Source organism: Natator depressus, chromosome 7, assembly GCF_965152275.1.
Source record: "Natator depressus isolate rNatDep1 chromosome 7, rNatDep2.hap1, whole genome shotgun sequence".
Classification (NCBI taxonomy): Eukaryota; Metazoa; Chordata; order Testudines; family Cheloniidae; genus Natator; species Natator depressus.
Window position 1 is genome coordinate 111,709,631 of NC_134240.1, and position 23,628 is coordinate 111,733,258.

The 23,628-nt window shown below is 44.2% G+C and overlaps 1 protein-coding gene across 8 annotated transcripts in view; it reads left to right on the top strand.

Annotated features, from left to right (window-relative positions):
- Window positions 1–23,628, top strand: part of ABLIM1 (actin binding LIM protein 1) — a 311,243-nt gene that overhangs the window by 247,839 nt on the left and 39,776 nt on the right. For all 8 annotated transcript variants that reach the window (XM_074959284.1, XM_074959287.1, XM_074959282.1 and 5 more), the window contains exons 9-12: window positions 6,682–6,759; window positions 10,175–10,330; window positions 21,109–21,144; window positions 22,429–22,558. In XM_074959284.1, the coding sequence (XP_074815385.1) occupies window positions 6,682–6,759; window positions 10,175–10,330; window positions 21,109–21,144; window positions 22,429–22,558 (400 nt within the window). The remainder of the gene's footprint in view (window positions 1–6,681; window positions 6,760–10,174; window positions 10,331–21,108; window positions 21,145–22,428; window positions 22,559–23,628) is intronic.

Below are 23,628 nucleotides of genomic sequence, written 5' to 3' on the forward strand. Positions count from 1 at the left end.
TATAACTGATCACACAAGTCAGGGTCAGAAGGCTATACCTAGAGAGAGAGCTGGGTTCTCACCACTCCATGAAGCTTGAATTGATCGGGGTTTCCAGATGGTGGTGGTAGCTGAGGGTCTGGAGTGCTGGAGACAGGCAGAGCCCCCAGCATGATCAGTGAGGAGAAGGTGAAGTCCCCATGGAACTGATGTAGATTTTGGAACCAGGCATCAGAGTACTTACTTGAGCATGGGTAGGGGTTTTTGTAGGGAAAGAACAATGGTTCAAGGGAGAAAACTAGATTTGTTTATGGGTAAACTGGTGGCTCAAGGGAGTATACCAAAGTTGTTTTGTTCAGGCTAGACAAGAGGAACTGATCATTCCTGGCTATGGGCAGTGTTCCTTTGAGGGAGCTCACAATGCAATTAGACAGCTTCAGTATTTTGGATACTACTAAAGGATATATTGATCTGATAACTAGTGAGCTGGGTGTGTGCAGGCATGGGTTCATTAAGATCTGGAGCAGAGATCCCCCATCATGCAGTGCTTTCCTGCTTTTCTGGTCCCAGAGTTCCGTGTGGTTCTTGCCTTGGAATCTCTGTTCTCCATTCTGTATGCTAATGGAGATGCCTCCCTGTCCCATCTTTGATGCAAATGAGGCTAGGGGAGTTTCCTTAATCCTGTCACCCTTGTCTGGCGGGTTTAGGTGTGTCTCCCACTGCCTTTTCATTGCTTTTTGTAAGTCTGTCTTCTGATCGGCTTTGGTTCAAGCAGAGGCTGGAGGAGGGAAGGTCTTTTGTGAGTCAGACAGGCTGGGTACTGTGCCCTGGTTCCCCAAGAACACAGAGCTGATAGGTAACAACATGCAAGTTTAGATTCCTATTCCAAGCTTATCCAAAGCTCTCAAGTCTTCAAAACAGGGCAGGAAATCTCTTGGGGAAATGACATTCTTGTGAAATCTCCAGTATTCCCTGGAGCTGGGCTTGAAGGAAGATACATTTAGTATTTAAGGTCTTGCAGTCCTAATACCAGCAGAGACCTAAACAGGTAGAGGGACGTGCACAGAGGAAAAATGTGTGGAGTAAGTGGAATATTTCAGAACCTTGAGAGAGTCTAGCTTGGGTTTGATTCTAGCAATGGCCAAAGGCTCCAGGGAAGCTGCAGTTTTTAATATTTTCAGAACTGGTTTGCTCATCCCTACTTGCTGTACCTCCCTTTTGCACATAGTGAGCCAATTCCTGTAGCTCATTTTGTAAATACAACCTCTCGTTTTCTCAAAACAGTAGTTAGTTCAATCTTGTTACAGCGTGTGACTGATTAAACCAAACATACTTCAGCACTCTGGGATGCATCTGTGCTTGGAGGAAATGAGGGCTTTAGCGAGATCAATGCTCAAGAAAATCCACGGGTATAGGGTTTTGGACTCAGTGGTTGGAGGCAAGGCAAACCAATCTGTGGGTCTTCTCATCTGGGACAAAGATGAATTTCCATTATGTATGAATGAAAGATGTGGGTCTTTAGAAAACGAAAATAGATATTTACAGTGGATGCCTTATAGAAACAAGTCTTTCATCTAAGCATATATCCCCAGGCTTGAGACCTAAATATAAAGGTTTTTCACTGATTACAAAATGTATGAATGTACCTGGCAACATGAAAGAATAAACTGGCTTATGGAAAGGAAGTTTGTCATAAATTACATACATGCAGTAGACTTTAAAAACCACATTTACAATCTCTTAAGAAAATTGTGTATGTTAGCATTCTGTGAGAAGATCAAACTGTGACAGTAGAATCTAAGAACATGGTGTGAAATCCTGGCCTCATTGAAGTCAATGGGAGTTTGGGAGCCAGGATTTCACCCTTAATTTTCATGGTGCAAACTTAACACGGGTATTGGAGGAAGCCTTCATTTGCATGAGAAGTTTTGTGGCATAGCTTAAGTTTGGCAACGACTAGTACGGAATGACTTGTCCTGAAGACCAATTTTGCTTCACTGCACTTTGCTTTTAGGTTGGAAAGAAGTTGCTCCTATCTGTGAGCACATGTGTATGTGCGTGTTTTTTAAAACTAAACCACACCTGTTAATAAAGCTTGTCTTTATGACTGCTTAATTAGCCAATGAATATGCATTGTAGATTTTTAGGAGAGGAAATAATTAGTCTCCACATGAATGCTCCTGGAAAGAGAAACTTGAAGCCATGATTAATTGGCAAAATAATGGACATGCATAACGGATGCTTTCAGATTTTGTTTCTTGGTGGGTCGCATACATCACCATTTATAATAATCATGATGCAATAAGAGCCTGATCCAAAACCCAGTGACATGAATATGAGTTTTTCCAGTGACTTCATTGGGCTTTGGATCCATGCCCTAAGTAACTTGTCTCCTTTGAAAAACCTTACAGTCAGTGATACAAATGATCAAAGTAATCTATGTTGTTACTTCTATAACAAAATCCTGTTTAGCAAGGAGAAGTGATTGCAGAAAAAGCTAAGTTCTAATGAGCTTTTATATGTACATCTTTACCACACTTAAACTAGCCTCTGTAGCTAAGGATCTTTTCTTTTAACTGTATTAGCAATGTTATTGTTAAGTGACTGTGTGTAGAATGAAAAATTATCCCTTCTTCTGCAGCTGTTCTCACCGCCTTGCATAATGAACTCAATCAAAAAACTAAGGCAGGTACTGTAAACAACACTGGCAGTGTCTTTTATAACATCGTAGTGCATCCAGTTAGCCAGATGTTCATGGGATCACTTCTGATCTGGCTTGCTTGCCCCCATATCTTTCTATAGAGCATGACGCTGAACATCTGTAGCATAGAAAAGCACAGCCATCACATTGCAGCATTCTGGTGATGTGGATGGCCCTAGTGTTTTTGTTTTTTCTTTTAAATAACTTATCCGTTTAAATGGTGTGCCATGCATGATGATCTAAAAACTGAGGTAAATCAAGATGAGCCAGCCTAAGTTGTATGAACTAATATTAAATAACAAATTGGGGCATATGTGTGTGTGAGATACGGTAATCCAGAACTGACATACACAATGGCCCCAACAGAATCGCCATAAAAATAGCATGAATGACCTTTTGCATTGAAGACAAATGCATAAAGAGAGAAAAAAGAAATAAAAATAAGAGATTGCTGAAGAGGAGGAAAATATGAAGAAGTGATGCAGATGCTTTCCTTGAGATTTGAGTCAATCATTTAGCTGCATTGATGATATGCATGAATTTGTTTGTTCTTACTATACATTCTTCAATTTCCTGTATCCAGCAAAGAGGTCTAAGATGTTATTTGAGGGGGAGGGATGAGGAGGAGGAGAAGAGAAAGGAGATGTAGAGGTGGAGATGGCTCTTACCCTCTTAAAAAAGGAGGAGGGTAAAGAGAGCACACTGAAAATAGCAGGAAGAGGAGTTTAATGGAAGTACTGAATGGTTCATTGCTTGTCACCGCTCTGAGTGGAGGTGGGAAATGTCCTATAGCAGAGTAGGAAATGTTTAGGAAACAGTTGGAGAGACTGGTTGAAATTCATCCTGTGTAAACAGGAAAAAAGGGGCAAGAGAGGCCAGTGTGGCTAAGTAGGGATGTAGGGGTTAGTTAAAACAATGGGAAAACTTCTGTCTCTTAAGAGGACAGTTGTAAAACTAAGCAAGACACAGGATGGGAACAACTAAAGAAACCCCTACAATGCTGATCACTGGGTTTCCAGAAGTACTTTGACTAAGTTCATCGGGGCAGGATTGCCGTTGTGTTCTGCATTTGTACAAAGCCTGGTACAATAGGGTCCTTGTCTGTGAATGAGGTCTCTAGGGGCTAGCACAATACAAATAATAGTAACTAACGAGAAAGGGTCCTCACAGAGTTTTGAAGGAGATTGAATGTGAAATTGGTGCACTCAGAAGGAGACTAGGAATATTGGGTATAAGGAATGGCAGATCTGGCAAACAGCCATTTTACTAACAGTCAGATTGATGGGAAGCTAATAAGCATGACTGGATCCGAGAGCAGAAGAAAGGGAGAACTGTGGAAAAGGAGACTAGGTCCCTAATCCTGCCAGTGTTTATGTGCATGATGAACTTTCGGCTCTTAGTCCTGCATTGACTCCAGTGCAATATCTCCTGTGCTTAAAGTTAAGCACCTGTGTACATGTTTGCAGGACTGGGGCCTAAACTTGGAAAGCAGGCTCCACTAACTACACTTGGTATGAAAAAATACAATGGAGAAAGTTGCTCAATAGGACGGGTGAACTAGTATACAGTGAATTAGCAGATCACAGAATGTATTTTTAAGGACCAAACAGGGAGGTGAGACTTAGAAACATTGCAAGAGAATAACACTAGAATAACACTATTTCTAAGTGACCGTTTCCTGGCAACTTCTGATTCCCTAAAGTAATTATGAAAGCCCCTTTTTCTTGATGTACAACCTTCTGTCTGTTACATTCCAGAGAAAGTACAGGGATAGAGAGAGGAAAAAAGAAGACTGTAGTTTCTCTGAAACTCACAATCTGTTTGTACTTACTAGAAAAAATAAATCAAAAAGACAAATCTTTGGCCAGAACCAGAAGGTGAGTAATGAGGAAGATGCCCAGAATTACACCTCGGCTATTTAACCTTGTTCCTTGTGCTTTGTAATAAAAACAATCGCTTACCATGGCAACTGCAACAACTTTCTACATATGACCATATGACTCCACTCAAGCAGCAGTATGAAATGTCAGAGTTTTAAAGGGAATAAAATGTTTCTCATTAACAGCCTGATTTTCCCATTTAATTCTTGGTGTTTGGGGGTTTTTGGTTTTTTTTTTTTGTTTTTTTTTTTGGCTAATGTAGATAATTTTTCTCTTGGTTACGTTATGGGAGGAGCAGAAGGGCAGCTGCGGCATCTTAGAAATTTCTGTTCTCTCTTCCTGTGATATGGAATTTTGTAGCTACTGAGCGGGTCCAAGGTCCCACTGAAAAAATATGCTCAGATTTGCTAGGGAGAGAGAGAGAGAGAGAGGTATCCCTCAGTGTCATCTGCTCTCCATTGTAGACTGCTGCATTTGATCTAACTCCTTAATTTTCGTGGTACCTGTTCCAAGTCCTTGATTCCCCCAGTGTCCCCAAATGCATGAGTTTCTTTGATAGGATTCCTAAAACACATCTCAAATCAGGTGTAAGCTGAGGAATGCTCTATTCAGCCTGTTTTTTTAATAGTGCCCCGTTAGATTGCTCACTATAAAGTAAAAGCTAAAAGGACCCTGGGAAAGTGACTGCTACTTAGCCGAAGGCTCCCTTCAGGAAATATCTGCTGAGAGATAAGAAAGCCCGACTGAGCAGATATTTCCTGTATGAGATCTGTGAGCCACACTGTCTGGTTTCTTTTTCTCTCCAGTGCTCCCTTTGGTTCTGTGTCACAGCCAACAAGCGACAGGAACAAGTTTACCAAGAGTTTAATTGTTCAGTGGCATTAGAGTAAAATACCCCACTGCATTCAGCCAGAATCACACACCAGCCAGCAAATTGCTTCATGCTTTAGGGAGTTCCTTTACTTTGCATCTGGTTTGAGAATATTGTTGTAGATTTTTGATTTTTCAGGAGGAGGCAATGTGGGCTTTGGTTTCTTCAAAGAGAAATCTTGGGCCTGATCTAGAACCCATTAAAGTAAGTGGGAGTATTTCCATTGACTTCAGTGGGCTTTGTATCAGGCTCCTGGTACGTTAATTTTTAGTTCAGGAAAATTTAGTTTAACACCTTTAACAATGTGCATACTGCTTCCTAGACTAAGGAGGAATTATCATGCATGGAAGAGCATTGGTAGCTTTTTTAGAGTAGGATCATCGGAAAGGAGACCAGGGAGATTTTTGGCTCAATAAATGGGTTTCTGATTTATGGAGGTTTGAACTCAGATACCTGATGACACTGAATGAATTTCTTGATCCACACTGCCCTACCTGGAGGTAATGTCACTTGGATATTGATGAAGTGCCAGAAGCTGCCATTCAATTTATAATTGTACTCACTTTGTACTGGTGTAAGTAACTACACAGGATTTAAATTTCAAACATCAGAGGCATTGTAGAGTGGAATTTCAGCCTGACTTTCACCTGCAACTATTGCACCTAAATTGTGTTGCGTGGATTGTGAACTATGCCAAGGGAAAGAGTTTTCTGTCCCTCTACAGTCCAGTGCTGGACCCAATTCTACACTCATTTACAGTGATGTAGTTCCAGTGACTCAGGCCCTGATACAGTGAGCAATAGCAGGTGGGTAAGCCGCTGTGCAGCCCACTTGCTTACTACAGGATTGGAATCTTGCTCCGCAGCAGCGGGACTGCGAGAGGTTTGGCCATTTGTCAAATAATGTTTTTCAATAGGGACATTGACAAGAATATCCTGGAGTGCTCCTATAATGCCTCTGGGAGATGCTTTTTTTTTTTTTTTGTTCATTATTGTCAATCTTTTTTTTCCCCCACAGTATGCCTTAAAACTAAGAAACTCCCTTTTCCCACACACCACCCTCCCAAAAGAGAAACCAGGCCTGCATCACAAGGTTGTGAAATTTCCTGGAATGCTGGAGTTTGCATTTACATTATTCAACTTTTTGATTCATTTGAAGACAAATGAATCTTTCTGCCTTTTAATAATAATCTAAATTCTCAGTGTTACGCCTGCAGACAGATCACTTACAAGTGAACATTTGTTTTACAGCCTACAAGAACATCATCTGAAAGTATTTATTCCAGACCAGGTTCCAGTATTCCTGGCTCACCAGGCCATACTATCTATGTAAGTATAATTTTCTATTTATAAGCCATTGCTCCCTTGATGACGAGATAGAGGCTGGGATTTCCAATACCCTCTAAGGGTTTTAGAAGACCAGTTCCCATTAAAACTAACGGGAATTGGATGCACTAGTTCCATAGGCATCTTTGTGGCATCTCAGATGGAATGTTTGCGTAGCACAGTTGTAAGCTACAGTGTGCCAAAGTTGTTAACCCAGAGTTGATGCAGCTGTCAGGAGTAGTAAATGGCATACCAGTTTGCTTTGTGAAAACTGACAAATTCAGAGCCTTATTCCCCTTCTAGTGGGTAAAAAAAAAAAGGGGGGGGGGGCAAAAGGGCTAAGAACCTCAAAACAATTACTGCATAACAGAGTACTGTGTCTGTGCACTACTGCCTCTACTCGCCAGAATTGGACAGCTCGGCACTGTGTGTCATGGGCCCTTTGCTGCTAGGGTAACCCACGCTAGGAGAATCTGTCTTCCCTCTGGTGGCTGACCTACATAAGAAGTGTATAGGTGTGCTCTGCTTCCACCTAAGGAACTTCTTTAGTCCAAGTTCTTTAAGTGCTGAGGTCTCAGGTTCAAAGCTCACTGGCAGCCCAAGCAGGGTCAGTTTCATTCATACATAATGGAAATTCATCTTTGTCCCAGATGAGAGGGGCCTGTGCTGCTAGGACAAGACAATTTGGAGGAAAGGGCCACTGCCTATAGAAGAAAGATGAGCCCTACCCCTTCTCGTAGATTATAACTTGCCGCTGATGGCTTACACATCCACTAATAGGCTCATAGTTAGCCACAAAAGGCTGTGGACGTCTGTCAACAGTCATTCAGTGCAGCGGAGAGCAGCTTGGCTTTCGCAGTGTTGTATAGTAACTTGCTTTGCTGCACTTTGGCATTTCTCTGACGTTTCCTGTATCTTGGGCTAGTCTACGCTAGAAAGATTTGCTACTTTAGTTATACCAGTATAGCTAAAGCAGGAACCCCTGCTCCCCAGTGTGGGTGCAGTTACACCAGCAGAAAAGTGCTTTTACCCGTATAGCTTATTCCAGTTAGGAAGTGAAATAAGCCATCCTGGTATCAGGCATCATTTTTCTGGTACCACTGTGTCCACGCTAGGATTTGGTTATGTAGGAAGTTACTGTACTTCTCAGCATGCAGCCGCTGGGGGCATATTGCCCTAAATCCTGGAACTTATGGAGTTTCTGCTATGCTCAATAAAGCTTGCCACTAGAACAGAGATTTTGGTCCTAGGGGGAAGATTTCTTGTCAAAAAACAGAAGTGTTGAGCATCTATCTGTTGTTACCTCTACAGTGCTAAATATGGGGCCATCCTCTAGAATTTTTGCTATGCTACTCTAGTTTGATGGGTTTTATATTCACAGAATAGTATGAGAGCCCTGTAATCCCTTCCTGAAGGGCCTCTTTTCTTCAGGACTTTAGATGATCTTGCTGGATACATAGATTTCCCGGTGGATCCTTTTGTTCCCATGAGGCTCCCATAGTATCCGAGAAATTAGAGATGGAAAAGCTCTATTAAATCATCACCAAACTAGGAGTGTCCCAATATTTTTAAAAGAATGTGAGTCCTTCTCTGTTTTTATTTATCTTTCTTAATTGGAACTTACCCAGGTATCTGAGTACAGCAGATGTCTCTTTCCTTTTTCTGGCTAGAGAAGTCCCTGCATCCAAAAGGGGCTATCTTCCTAATCTGTGCTATTCATATTCCAAGCCTAAGAAACAGGGATGTGTGTCAAAGGAATACCTAGGGGCATAACAGGGTGCATGCTGTGTTTTAAGACATACAGGGCACAGATCTACTGATGGCGTGCAGGGTATGTGGAAAAATTGACCAAGGGGTCCAATCCAGTATTCACTCAAGGAAGTGCTAGTTTTGCCATGCATTTTACTGCAGAAGGAGCAGTCAGTAAATTAGACCTGTTACACAGTGCTGGTTTGAAACCACAGAGTAAAATCTGGCGTGTTGTCAGCATGCTGACATGTGCAGCTTCATAGCTTTAGGCCAGCTCATGAAACTCACTCCTTGTTGTCTGCAGTCGGAGGCCAATTCAGTGTTAGTGCTGTACATTGGTATAAAAATGTCTGTTTTACCTTGCACTGCGTTAACAATGTCCTGACACCTTCTCAACTCATTAGTGTGTGTGTGTATTTAAGAGCTAAAAGTGCTTAGGTCATTTTTGTTAGTCAAACAAGTTTCAGGTAATTTTTGGAGAAATCGTTGTTTAACCATTTAAAGTGTTATTTTTAAAAAAATAATTTTAAAATGCAGCATTTTGTGAGCTCTAACTCAAGGGATTGCATGGGAACCACCATGCCAAATGGGCTAGAATGAGAGATGGATGGCTAAATGCTATACAGCTCTGAAAATTTGTGTCAGCCTTTAGCGTGGGTGGAAATGAATCTGAGTAGAAACTGACCAACCTAATTTTACTATTCAGCTTAGTGAAATACAAAAGGTGTAAACACAGCATAAGAGACGAAAAGGAAACTAGATGTTTAAAGCTTATTCAGTTTCAATACTTCAAGGTGTTTCCATAATGCAGGTAAGAACTGACAATGTTTTTTTTTTTAAATCTCAACGCTCTCTCCTTTTAACCAAGGAAATATAAAAACAAATGGCAGCTTTCCTTTGTCTTTTTGGTGTATTTCTTCACAGCACTTTCTTCTTCATGTTAGTGAGTGAGCAGCTCTCTTTGGAGCTTATTTCCAAGGTTGGCTCTCTAGGTGCAAACTAGCCATGAAATCACACTGTGGAATGGATGTCAAAGTGTTTGACATCTTATCAACATCTCATAGCCAGGCTCGCAGATACTGTGGTGATGGGTGTCAAATAAAAATGTAGATATATGGGGATAGTTCTGAAAACATCATGCACCATTTTATTGCTGCGTTTTGCAAGCTGGAGTCTTATTTGCCTTCTGTTTCATTTTAGGATGTTCTTTTCTCTAATGTAATGAGGGTTGGAAGCAGCTTTCCATCTTCAGAATACCATAGGCAATCCTCTCAACACCTGTGTGAGCTAGGAAGCCGGTATTATTTATCCACATTTTGCAGGTGGGGAAAAGCTGAAGCAGAGAGGTGAAGTGACTTGCCCAAGGCCATTCAGTGGGTCATTTGCAGAGCTGGGATTTTGATTTGAGGACTAGGAACCATGAGCTCCTATGTTCAGTCTATTTAGACCATGCTGCTTCTTGCCTAAACTCTCAAAAAAAACATTCTGTGCTATTAAAGGAGGCATGATGCTGAAGAAGAGTCAGTCACTTCATACGTTAATGGAGTGGCAAGAAGGGTTTTCTTTAAGTGCATTGTGAAAGCAAATTCCCCCAAAGAATGAACTGTATAAAATAGAAATTACTAGTGCATTTGTGTGTGTTAATTTATCTTCTGTCTTTGACCTTCAGGCAAAAGTAGACAATGAGATCCTTGATTACAAGGATTTAGCAGCTATTCCCAAAGTCAAGGCCATTTATGACATTGAACGTCCAGACCTAATTACTTATGAACCATTCTACACTTCCGCCTACGAGGAGAGACAGGAGAGACAGAGTCTTGGAGAGGTAATGAATTCATGAGCGACCCGTTCTGTTATACGGTAGCATTCAAAGTCGGCTACGCTTCTACCCTCTTTTGAACCCGTTTGTAACTGACGCTATTCAATGCCGTTGTTGCTGCTGTTCAGTCCAAGGGCTTGCATCTATCTGGTCCATGTTTAAAGGAAGGAACTGTGATGTTGACTCACACCTCACATCTCCTCGTGTGGCCAGCTGCAGAAATAAGTGTATGGCTGCTCTGTATAGCTCACCTTCAGTTAACACCAGCATCTAACTAAGGGCTGGCGGGGTGTGGTTCTTCCTCCATGTATATTCGTAACTCACACTGACTGTCTGATGGTTGCTTACAAGCTCAGAGCATGAGGCAAACACAACTCTGGTGCTGTGTCACGTACGAAGTATATCACTTTAACGCACTGATGTTCCCAGTGGGTCGCCAGGATGCTAAATGAATATTACAGCAGTATGGCAACAAAGAGGGTTAACAGCACTGGGATTTTGACACACACATCTCATGGGGAAATAGAGGCCCAAAGCATTTTTTCCAGATGTGGGATAGATCCAGGTGAGGTGCTAATCATTTACATAGATATATCCAGGAAGGTGCATTGGCTTGCTCTATAGAAGCAGTTGCTTTCTGCTTTAATTGATGTATCTGCCATTTGATGGCAAGCCTTATATCCTGCATCAAAAAGATCTGGTCTCTCTTCTGAAAGTTGTGCTTCAAAGGGTGCAGGTTTCTTTCTGTTTCTCCAGGTGATCTTCCCTGCTCATAATTGCCCCTTGGTGGTATTGCCTTCCCGAGTCCCAATACTTTTGATTCTAAGTAGGTTGGTCATTTCATGCCTTCCGAGGGAGTAAAAGGCACTTTCAGAAATGAAGATCTAAACAGATAGTGGGCCCAAATCTGCTCAGTTCCACCCTGGCAATTCCTATGGTCCCTTGTGTGTATTTGAGTGCAGCATTTGGCCCATTGTTTCTGAAAGTCTCAGAGCCTTAGGAGGAACCAGCCTTTCACAATCAAAGAAATTGTGTAAGTGCTCAGCATACATGCTACTGCTTCTCTCAGCAATTTTCATGCCAACCCTTGGCAGAGAATCTACTTCTTCCTTCTCTAACAACATGGAGGAAATGAGCCTGAACTGAACTGAACCTTATTTGTCTTATGAGTGTGTGAAAGGGGATGGGGTGGAAAGATTATATAAATTATTCACATTGGGGGAGACTTTTTCTGAGGCACTAGTGGCATTTGGGCACCCAACTCCATGTCTTTGAAAATCTCCCCCATTAAGAGATCAGTCTGCCTGCCAGTGAATGGGTGAGCTGGAACATGCTGACCATTATAACTAAGGACCCCAGTTTTCTCACTGTTGTATTTGCCATTTACATAGTTCACAGGGGCTGTTCTCTTCATATATGTGTACCATTAAACTACAACAGTGGTTGAGAGCGCAGGGAAAGGACAGCTCAGAAACTTGGTAATGAATTACAGAACCTTGCACTTCCAGTCCAGGTTGGTGGTGAATCTAACTGATGGCTAATTAGAGGTGTGTGTGAAATGAATGGTGGTTTCTGACTCCAGATCCCAGTAGACATGAGCCCTCCTTGCAAAAACCACCATCAGAATCAACACCAGTTTGTCCCCTGATGGTCACAGAAGAGAGACCTGAATGGACTAGGGGAAATGAAGAACCCTCTCCCCTTGGAGGTGGTGACATCCCGTCACTTTTGATGCTCTTTGACAAAGCAGCATGGTGGAAGCTTGTTTGCAGCTGCCCCTCATGGTACCTATTATGGATAAATAAGAGACTTCAGAAAAGTCTCTTCAATCCAATGCTTTTCAGCAGCACTAAATTCACTTACATTTTTTAAAAAGAAAAGTAATAGAAAGAATACAGAAATAGGGAGGCAGCATTGGCTAGTGGCTAGGGTACCGGCCTGGGAGTCAGGAGACCCGGGTTCTGCCACTGACTTCTGTGTGACCTTCGGCAAATCGCTTCACTCTTTATGCCTCTGTTTCTCCTCCCAGCCCTTGTCTGTCTTCTCTCTTTAGATTGTAAGCTCTTCAGGGTAGGAGCCGGCTCTTGCTATGTGTTAATACAGTGTCAAACACAGTAAGATCCTAATCTTGGCCAGGGCCTGTAGGTAGTAGTGTTAAATAAATCCTGTCCTTAAGATATAAGAGAAGATACATACAGACATGGAGAGGAATTGCACTCTATATGAAAAAAAAGTTTATACTCTGTATGTAAATTAATTATACATATTTCCAGTCAACCATATCCCTCTTTGTGGAGTGTTTGCATAGCATTTTAGTCATCAGTAAATGTTATGTGAATGTGTGAACAAAGATTGATTTATATTCTAAAAAAATGTTCAATAAATGAACTTAGTTAAAATTTAGTTGTCAACCAGCCAGATAGTCTAGCATACTGGCTTTTACTCACTCAGAGCTAAAGACTCTGGTACTGAATTGAGTACACCTCACATTCACTTCATTTAGAATTGTGCTCAATTAAGGACCACAGCATTTGGCCCTAAGAAAGAAGTGATTTCCATTTGTACATCAATGACATGCCCTTAATTGAAGGTTTGGCAAACATTATGCTTCCAAGATAATGTGGCATCACATTTCACAGTAAACCTCATTTGCCATGCAGCTCTATGCGCTTTGGGCACAGTAAATATTTTTGGAGACATCTTATGGGTAGTGAAAACACATTCATCAACACTCTGGCTTTTGAGGTAGACACTAACAACCACAGTCTCGATAAATATTTATCACACAGAATAACTAATTAAATTAAACATGCTGCTAAATTGACTTTAGGATTTAGGTGTGATTAATACATGTTCACACTGAAATCTACATTCAATCAAAGCTGTTTACTGAAGTGATCTCAAACACTTTGCATTGTGCACTCCTAGTTTTTCTTCGAGCAATTGCTTATGTCCATTCAACTTCGGTGCATGTGCTCGCCACATGCACTGGTGCCGGATGTTTTTCCCCTCAGCAGTATCCGTAGGGGACGGCTCTGGCGCTCCCTGGAGTGGCGCGCATACGCTGCAGAATATAGGGTACTGCCGGCCCCCTCCGCCCTCAGTTCCTTCTTGCTGCCAGTGACAATGCATGGAACTGTTGCTGCTTCAGCTAGCAATGTTGCTTCTCGTTCGTTCAAACCCATTTACCTCTTATATGTTGTTGTCTATAGTTTCCCTCTAGTTTTATTTTCCCTATTTGTTAAAGACTTAGTAGGTCCCAAACGGGACTTCGCCTCAGGATGGTGCATGCCCTGGTCCCCAGGCTTTAAGCACTGCGATCGCTGTAAAAGGCCCATGCCCATTAGCAACCCACATAACAGTTGTTTATGGTGCTTGGGCAAAGGTCACATTATTGATAAGTGCAGAATCTGCAAGTCCTTCAAGCCCAGGATGAAGAAGGAGTGGGACATTCGCTTGAAGGCACTCCTTATGGAGTCTGCCCTTACCCCGATGCCGGAGCAGCACTCCGATTTGGCACCAAGCACCGTGACCTCAGTGCGCAGCTTCCCACAGGTACCATCTGCACGGCACTGGTCCCCTTCCATGGCTCCAGCCAAGAAGCCCAGGAAGACAGGGCGAGGAAGGTCTCCAGCTTCCTGCAAGGGAAAGGACAAGTCTGGGGTGGATCAAGGGCCTGTCTCAGGCACCTCTTCACCCTCTTCGGGATCGCTCGACCTGAGCAGGGGCCCGAGGTGTAGCTCAACCCGCTCCCCGCCAGCTACCCCAGATATCGACGGAGGTCCTCGTCAGCTCCGGGTGTCATCCACACCGGAGGCCCTGCAAGCAGTGCAAGAGATTATGTCCCTCCCAGTGCTGCCCACTCTGGCCCCTGCGGGGTCCCGGTCACAGAGTAAACCCGCGTTTAGACCACCACAGTCTCCACCTTTATGGCAACGCTCCCTGTCGCGGGGGACATCCTGCCAATGGTCGCCCTCTTGTAGCCATCACGCTTCTTGACTGTGATAGGCAGAAGCTTCACAGCCCCATCCGGTCTCCGGACCTCGGACATGGGAAGGAAGGCTCGAGGTGCAGCTTGCCGGTAACCGGGCGCAGACCTCGGTAGGCATGCACTCCCTGGAAGGACTTTCAAGTTGGCGACGGAATCTGCGCGGCACCGGTACCGTTCCAGGGACAGGTCAAGGGACGGATGGTACCGTTCCCCGGACTGTCGCTGATTCCCCAGTGCAGCATCACCGTGCGGCTTCACACCAAGCCCGCTCTGGTTCCCAGTCCTGCTCGACATCCCAGTACCACTCGTTGAGCATGAGGCACAGATTGCCAACCCGGGGCCTTTGCGGATTTGCTGAGTGCCGCCGGTTGCCGAGGCCCCAATCCGGGTGCCTGTCAAGGTCAGCCAGATCCAACTCTGGGAGGAGTGACCGGTACCAGTCGGGAGAGAGCCACCACTCAGCCCCATCTTGGTTGCAGGGGAGCGACCGCTCCGACTTTAGCTCAGGTTTGAAGCGATGTTCCCTAGCTGCGGGACAAGCTACGATACCTGTGGTGCAGACTACGTTGACGGCACCGCAGTCTTAGACTCCGTGGCTGGCACAGTGGTACCCATGGAGGTTCACTCAGCCCTCCTGGGCCGCCCACTCGGTATCCGGTATCAGAGAGATCAGCTACCTCCCTCTCCATTTCAAGAGGCCGCAGCTGCAGGCACCCTGGAGGCACTGGAGGAAGTGGGTGAGCAAGCGGTCGGACCACCTCTGGTTGTGGAGGATCCCTGTGCACCAGCTTTCTCCTCCTCGTCACCAGATGAGGCTATAGTGGGGCCACTCTACCAGTTCCCCAGGATGATGCTAAGGTGCATCAGGAATTGTTAAAGGGGGTCAGTTCGTGGTCCTTCCATTTGGCTTAGCAACAGCACTACGGGTATTTACCAAGCGCATGTTGGTGGTGGTGGCTTACCTCAGACGTCAGGGTGTCCAGACCTACCCGTACCTCGACGACTGGCTCATCAAGGGCAACTCCAGGTCCAAGGGGACGTCGCGGTGCTGCTGGCCATGCGCCGTTGCCTCGGCCTGTTGGTAAATGACAAAAAATCCCTGTTACTTCCGGTACAGAGGATAGAGTTCATCGGAGCAGTGCTCGACTTGACCTGGGCCACTGCGTTCCTGCCACTAGAGAGATTCAGGGCACTGACGGACCTCATCGCAGAAGTCTCCATGTTTCCCCTGACCACAGCCAGGGTTTGCCTGCATCTACTAGTTACATGGCAGTGTGTACATATGTGGTGCACCACGACAGGCTCCGGATGCGACCCCTGCAGCAATGGCTGCTGACGGTCTACTCCCAGTCCAGGGACCACCTGGAGAAGGTCATCACCTTCTGTACTTACCTCGCTGCATTGTTGGACCGATCCCAGGAAAGTCCTGTAAGGAGTTCCCCTCAACAGCACTCCTCACTCAGTTGAGTTGGTTTCGGATGCCTCGGACCTCAGCTGGGGGACCCACCTCAGCACTCTCCATACCCAAGGTATGTGGTCCCCAGAGGAATTGACGCTACATATAAACGTCAAAGACCTCAGGGTGGTGCGCAGAGCATGCATGGTTTTCCTACTTCACCGGTTGGGCAGAGTGATCAGAGTCCTCACAGACAACACAGCCTTGATGTTCTACAACAGGCAAGGTGGAGTGTGATCCTTGGCCCTCTGCCAAGAGGCACTCCGTCTCTGGGACTTCTGCATCGACCATGGAATCCACCTAGAAGCATGTCACCTTCCAGATGCCAGGAACACACTAGCAGATCACCTAAGCAGGGACTTCTCCTCTCACCACAAGTGAATGCTCTACCCGGATGTAGCCAGCATGATCTTCCAGAGGTGGGGAACTCCCCAAGTGGATTTGTTCACCATCAGACAGAACAGGAGGTGCCACAGGTTCTACTCCAGACGGGGTCTGGGCAAGGGCTCCCTCTCCGACGCTTTCCTCCTGCGATGGGCAGGAAGCCTGATGTACGCGTTCCCTCTGATTCCACTCATCAGCAAAGTCCTAACGAAAATCAAAAGGGACAAGGCGCAGGTTATGATCACCCCAGCGTGGCCACGCCAGCACAGGTTTGGGATGCTGTTGAGCTTGGCAGCGGTTCCCCCATGGCCCCTGCCAGATCGACCAGACCTGCTGTCACAGGACCACGGTCACCTCTTGCACCCCAACCTTGCATCTCTCCACCTCACGGCATGGATGCTGCATAGCTGAACCCTCAAGAACGGACTTGTTCAGAGCGGGTCCAACAGGTCCTCCTGAGGAATAGAAAACCCTCAACTAGACAGACCTACCTGGCAAAGTGGACAAGATTCTCCCACTGGGCGGCCAAACGGGGCATCTCCCCTTCGCATTCTTTGGTGCAGTTGATCTTAGACTACCTGCTTCATTTGAGGAACCAGGGCCTGGCACAATCCTCTATCAAGGTGCATCTAGTGGCCATCTCCGCCTTTCATCCGCCCATCCAGGGGCAGACGGTGTTCTCCCATGACATGATGATCAGGTTCCTCAGAGGTCTCGAGAGACTTTCCTCAAGTTCAGTCCCTCAACTTGGTTCTGTCCAGGCTCATGGGCCCGCCCTTTGAGCCTTTGGCCTCGTGCTCCCTGTCTCACCTATCATAGAAGGTAGCTTTCCTGGTGGCGGTGATGTCGGCAAGATGAGTCTCTGAGCTGCGAGCCCTGACCTCAGAACTGCCATACACGGTCTTCTATAAGGACAAGGTCCAGCTCCGACTCCACCCGGCCTTTCTTTCCAGATGGTGTCCGCTTTCCACATGAGCCAGGACATCGTCCTTCCGGTCTTCTGCTCCAAGCCTCATGAGACTAGTGAAGAGAGGTGCCTTCATGCTTTGGACGTAAGAAGGGCCCTGGCTTTCTACCTAGACCGGACAAAGCCTTTCTGTAGGTCAACTCAGCTTTTCCTCTCTACAGCTGATAGAATGAAGGACCCAGTTTCCATGCAGAGGATTTCTAACTGGATTATCTTTTGCATAAGGGCGTGTTATGAGCTGGCAGGGGCCCTGCCACCACCACTCAGAGCCCACTCAACTGGAGCGCAGGCATCCTCGACGGCCTTCCTGGCACACATTCCAATCCAGGACATCTGTAAAGCTACGACATGGTCCTCGGTGCACACGTTCACGGCCCACTACGCCATCACTCAGCAGGCCAGGAACGACGCTGGGTTTGGCAGAGCTGTGTTGCAATCTACGTGTCCGTGAACTCATTACCCACCTCCGAGGGGTACTGCTGGGAGTCACCTAAGTTGAATGGACATGAGCAATCACTCGAAGAAGAGACAGTTACCTTTTTCCATAACTGTTGTTCTTCGAGATGTGTTGCTCATGTCCATTCAATGACACACCCTCCTTCCCCACTGTTGGAGTTTCCAGCAAGAGGAAACTGAGGGTGGAGGGGGCCGGCGGCGCCCTATATGCCGCAGCATATACATGTCACTCCAGGGAGCACTAGAGCTGGTCCCCTACAGACACTGCTGAGGGGAAAACTTCCAGCACCAGTGTCTGTGGTGAGCACACACACCTAAGTTGAATGGACATGAGCAACACATCTCGAAGAACACCAGTTACGGGAAAAGGTAACTGTCTTTTACATCATATGCCATATTACTTACTATTCATATTCATATTGTATGCCAAGAGCAAAAAAGAGAAACTAAGAGAGGTGGATTGTGACAGTCGTCATAACTCAGCCTTAAAAATCCAAAAAGGAACTCAATGGCAATTTCTCCAATTCATGAAAGTCTGTTAAAGAGTTCCCTTCTTTCGCTGCCTGATGTTCCATGTTGACTTTAAAGGTCCATATGATAGCCTTTCAAGAAGCCATTGCATCCTTTCAGAAATAACTCCTCAGGTTTCCGTGTACAATGCTACAGGTAAGCTTTTCCTGAGTAGGGGGTCTGATTTTGCACCTCTGAAGTTAATGGGCATTTGCCATTGGCATCAGTGAGTGCAGGATCAAGCCCTATTTTAGGGCCATATCCTCAAGCTCTCAGTTCCCGTTTAGGTACGTAAAGAAGTGGCCATATTTCCAAAGGAGCGCAGTGTGTTCAGTGAAAAGCTCTTGTGAAAATCTAACCAGTAGTGGCTGCCACATTTGCCCTCAAAGACACTGCATTACCACTGTCTAAGGCCTTGCCAATACAGGGTCTACGCATGGCCCCTTTGTGAAAAGAGTGGTTGCCATGGTTGCTGGGGAACGTATTAATTTTCTTGGCACTGGGATGTACATATTTGGGGTGTTCATTGACAAGGGCTGTCCAGTTAAGCAGCGGTCAATCCTAACGTATAGCATGGGGGATAAATCAGTTCCCTGGGCACACTCCTGATTAGCTATGTCCCTCTCAGTAGTTTGTTGCATGTGACTTTTAATCTGACATTATAAAAATGAAACATGATAGACTTGCATGAACCTTCCGTTGGGCTTTAATTGGTTTTGTCACAACTGGTGGGAAGGGCTGTATTTTTTTCAACGTCCATTTGGTACAATTAAATAAAATTTGCTACAGTCCCCTCAAACAAGAGGGGTCATCTTATGCAAAAGCCCAATGGGGATTAGAGCAGTGCCAGTTTAAGGTACAGGAGTTTTGCTGAGTGCTGCAACCAAAATCTCCTATTGGGAACTTACCCACGAATGTTTCACCATATAATAGACAGTCTTATTCACTTCTGTTTCTTTTATGTAGCAAACAGAGTTCAGTGCCGTTACCTCTTATAAGCTCTGTGGGGTCCGCTCTCCCCTCACTATGCACACAGCTCCAATTATAGTCCTGTGCCCCCAGACAGGAGAGTGGAGAGAAACTCTGAGGTATTTTCCATCCATCCCTCATGCTCCTTTGCAATGAAACTTTATCAGACTGAATTCTTCTCGCCTAAGTTGTACAGAAACCCCATCAACATAAATAGGGCAAAGCTGTGAGTCAGCAAGGAGGACAGAGCACATGGAACTTTTTCTCCAAGCACAAGTTTGCTAGCAGCCCCAACCCAAAGGGTACAAACTGTTGACACTGCCTCCCCGCTGCACCAGCCTCTGGAGCTGGCTAGGTGCTGACTACTCTGAATTTTGGGACCTATTTATCAGGCAGAAATGCTCTACGGCAGCAGAGCAGATGGAAAGCTGCTTCAGCTGTTCCTTGGGCAGCTGCTCTGCCCCTTGTTTTCCTCTTCTCTGTGGTTCCAGGCACAATATAGGGTAGCATTAGACTTTTCCTTTTAATCATTTTTAAAATGGCTATAATAGTCTCTCTCTAATCAATTCAGTTCATTCCTTAATAAATCCCTGTACTGTGTCTTTAAAAGTCTGCAATGAAAAAAGTTTTCACATAGCACCACCTAGTGGAGGCCAACCAGCTAGTAATTTAGTTACAGTGGCTATGGGAGTTAGTTGGGAAGTGAAGTGAAGCTAAGCTCAGGATGTGGAGTACCGTGGGTATTAACTTGTTAACATAATAGATACACAAATAGGAAGAAATCATTTTATAATATATAATGGCATTAGAAAGGTTTGTTGTTTGGGTATAAATATACATCTGGGCTGACCGTTGAAGATGTTTATAAGCGTTCCGAATGTTCAAGCTATACAGAATCCACAGGTCTGCAATTTCTCTCCCACCGTAGTGCCCTGATCGGTGTAGGAGTTGGGCCTCTTGACTTTTGGTGCATTAATTATTGTGGGAAGTCACTTTTCATCAGTATTCCCTTTATTTCAAGAGACTATAGCACTGAAGGACCCTGACCACCTACTGCTGCTTATATCGCCGCTGTTGTAATCTGGAACAGTTTTTTCTTGAACCTGTCTACTGCTGTACTAGAGAGAGACCAACCCAACAGTCCTAAAACCGGGAAAATTCTCATTGAAGTCAATGAGAGTTTTGCTGACATCAGGACTACAGGCTTAACCCCAGAAATGCTAAAACTACTATTACCCTGCCAATAAAATGACCCATGTAAATGTGGCGTAACTGTGGTGTGTGATGATCTAGCAAAACACTTAAGGTCTTGTGTAACTTTAAGCATCTGAGTATCCCTGTTGGTTTTTAAAGGCCTGTCTCCACTACTGGTGGGATCGAGGCTGCGGCGATTGATCCGCCTGCGGTCGATTTAACGGGTCTAGTCAAGACCCGCTAAATCGACCGCCAATTGCTCTCCTGTCAACTCTGGTACTCCACCAGAATGAGAAGAATAAGGGGAGACGAGGGGAGAGTTTTTCCCATTGACTCAACACGGTGCGGTCCCCGTGGTAAGTAGATCTAAGCTACGTCAACTTGAGTTACGCTTCTAACGTAATTAAAATTGTGTAGCTTAGATCGACTTTTGCCTGTAGTGTAGACCTGCCCTAAGGAACTGTAGGTGAAATCCTGGCTTTATTGAAGTCAATGGGAATTCTGCCATTGACTTCAGTGGAGACACGTTTGATCCCAACTGCTTTTTTGAATCAGGTTAGTTTTGAAATCATCACTTTCCATTTGCACCAGTTTACTCCCCTGAACTTTTCCCTTTTTGCTTCTAAATATGCGTCTCGGTATATTTTAAACTGAATAGTTTAAAGACTTCAATGTGGTAGAAAGCCAGACACGTGGTCATATAAAGCCATGTGATAAACTGCCCATAATGAAATGTCATGCACTCAAGCCAAAACAAGTCACACATGTATCTAACATGTGGTGTGTTTAGATCAGCATTTGCTGGCAAAGCAGGAGCAAGCCTGTTTCTGTAACATTCTCTCTTTCATGTCTTGCAGTCTCCAAGGACACTGTCTCCCACCCCGTCTGCAGAAGTAAGTCTGATGGAGCCCTCTGGGGCAATGTGTCACAACTGCCAGAATTATTGCTGCCAGAAAGTGCAGTTATTGCTTGTTCTAGGCAGCCCAGTTCTATTTGCTATTTACATAGCACAGCTTTTTTGGTTATTGAAAGTGCAGGAAAATCAAAAGAGAGGACATTTAGTGCTATCTGCCTGATTGCTATGGAGAATGAAGCCACTGCGGGATTTGATGTCTGCAAAGCAAAGGCATTTATCAAAAGTCTATACAGCGAAGGTCACTTTCATGAATTCTTCTTTGTTTTGGCGCATAGATCAGGGCCAAATCAGGAGCGGTGCTGATTTACAGCAGCCAAAGACCTATCCCTAAGCATCTGAATACGGTACGCTGCATTAAAATCTTTGTGAGAAAACGTTACTGTGGCATTCCTCTAGAGGGTACTGTGAACATTATAGTGACACTCAACACACGTAAAGACAGGTTTCAGAGTAGCAGCTGTGTTAGTCTGTATCCTACATGCATCTGATGAAGTGAGCTGTAGCTCACGAAAGCTTATGCTCAGATAAATTTGTTAGTCTCTAAGGTGCCACAAGTACTCCTTTTCTTTTAACACACGTAAAGGCATTTGTCAAGATTTTAGTTGCTAGCACTATACAGTATGTACATTGTCACTTGTTCTGTTTTCGTAAGTAAAATGTACACTTACCTCTACATGCTTCCAGTTCTATAGTAATTTTATGAACACGCTTATGGTCTTGGAGTTTTCCAGTTACACCTCTCCCACAGGAAAGGTGCGTTGCAGGGGGATTGTTTGCTTTTTTGTTGTTCCAAGATTTACAAAAGTGACCAGTGATCTTGGGTGCCTCTGTTTTTGGATGGCCACATAAAAAACATTTAAAAGAGCCTGATTCTTAGGGGGTGGTGGCTGAGCCTTGAAAACCAGGCCTTCTTAAGGAATCTCACGATGAAACACTCCAAATCACTTGTCACTTATGAAAATTGAGGCCTCAGTGTTACTTACCAGAATTTAGCCTGCAGGTCAGATGGAATTATAGGACTCTAGAACTTAGCTGTTAGTCTCTACAGCAGTGGATTCTATGAGAGAACTTTTGATGACAGATAGTACTGTGTGATGATGAAACAGACATTAAAACGAAAGGATGTTATTCCTTCAGCAGGTTCCACTGACATCTTGAGGCCATTGAAAGCCAAGTATAGTTGGCAAACTGTCTGGAGTGCACTTAAGCATTTTTATTATTATTATTATTATTAATTCTTCTAATGCTTCTTATTCTCCAGGGTTATCAGGATGTTCGGGATCGGATGATTCACAGGTCAACCAGTCAGGGCTCTATTAGTTCTCCGGTGTATAGTCGACACAGCTACACTCCCACAATGTCACGCTCCCCTCAGCATTTCCACAGACCTGGTAAGAGCAACTGCATCAGCGATTTACAACTTGAAGCATTGTATTTCTTATTATGTCACTTAATGAAATAGAGAAGAAACTATTAATTGTTTAGCATTGAAAAGCTAGTGGCAAATTTTAAAACTCTCATTCCTATTTATTCGTCTCATTTTTTGACAAATACAAGACCAGTTAGTGTATGAATGTATTGTAAATTACTCACCTGTTTTTATAACAAAGTCGAATTAGGAATATTTTTATGTATGAACGTAAACCATTTTTTGCTGCATGAAATTCAGGGAGGCTGCCTGGTGTCTGAAGGAAAACAATACATCTTGGAAATAAAAATCATGGCCTAAGTTTCTAAAGTGACTAGTGATTTTGGGTACCTAACACCTTAGAGACTCCTGATTTTCAGAAAGTGCTGAGCATGCGCCCTCTAAAGGGGGCACCTAAAAATTCAGACACCCAAAATCACTAGTCACTTCTGAAAATTTAGGCTCATATTTGCCAAGTAGAATTTCTTAATTAAAAGCCTAGTCTGTTGCCAAGGGCTACATTTAAATAATATGGATCTAACTTATTCACTCAGAAGTAATACAGTTGCATGTAAAAAATAGACAAATATACACACTGCTTCAGGTCCCCAGTGCATTCATAATTATTCATTGTATGTATGAAATATATGGATATGTTTGCATTTTTATAAATACACGTTAGGCACTCATTTTGTTGAAATGTGGTTCTAAAGGTTATTTTTTAATCTACTCCTCCAGATATGTTGAGTTTTCACATTATATTGGTGAAATAAAATCTTTGTAATGAAGTTTTAAATTAAGCAATACACTCATACAGCCATATTCCCATCACCAGAATGGTTGGGATACCAAAAGGCCATATGCAGTAGGAGCTGTATTTTTAAAAGTAGGGATCTATGAAAGAATGATCAGTGTGGAGTTTGAGTGACTTAACTGTCTTCTAGTGGCAGCGGGCTGAAAACTGCTAGTTACCTATATCAAAAAATACTTCATTTTAAGGACCTAATTTCATGATGTGGGACAAAGTCAATATTGTACGTTACAAGATACTGA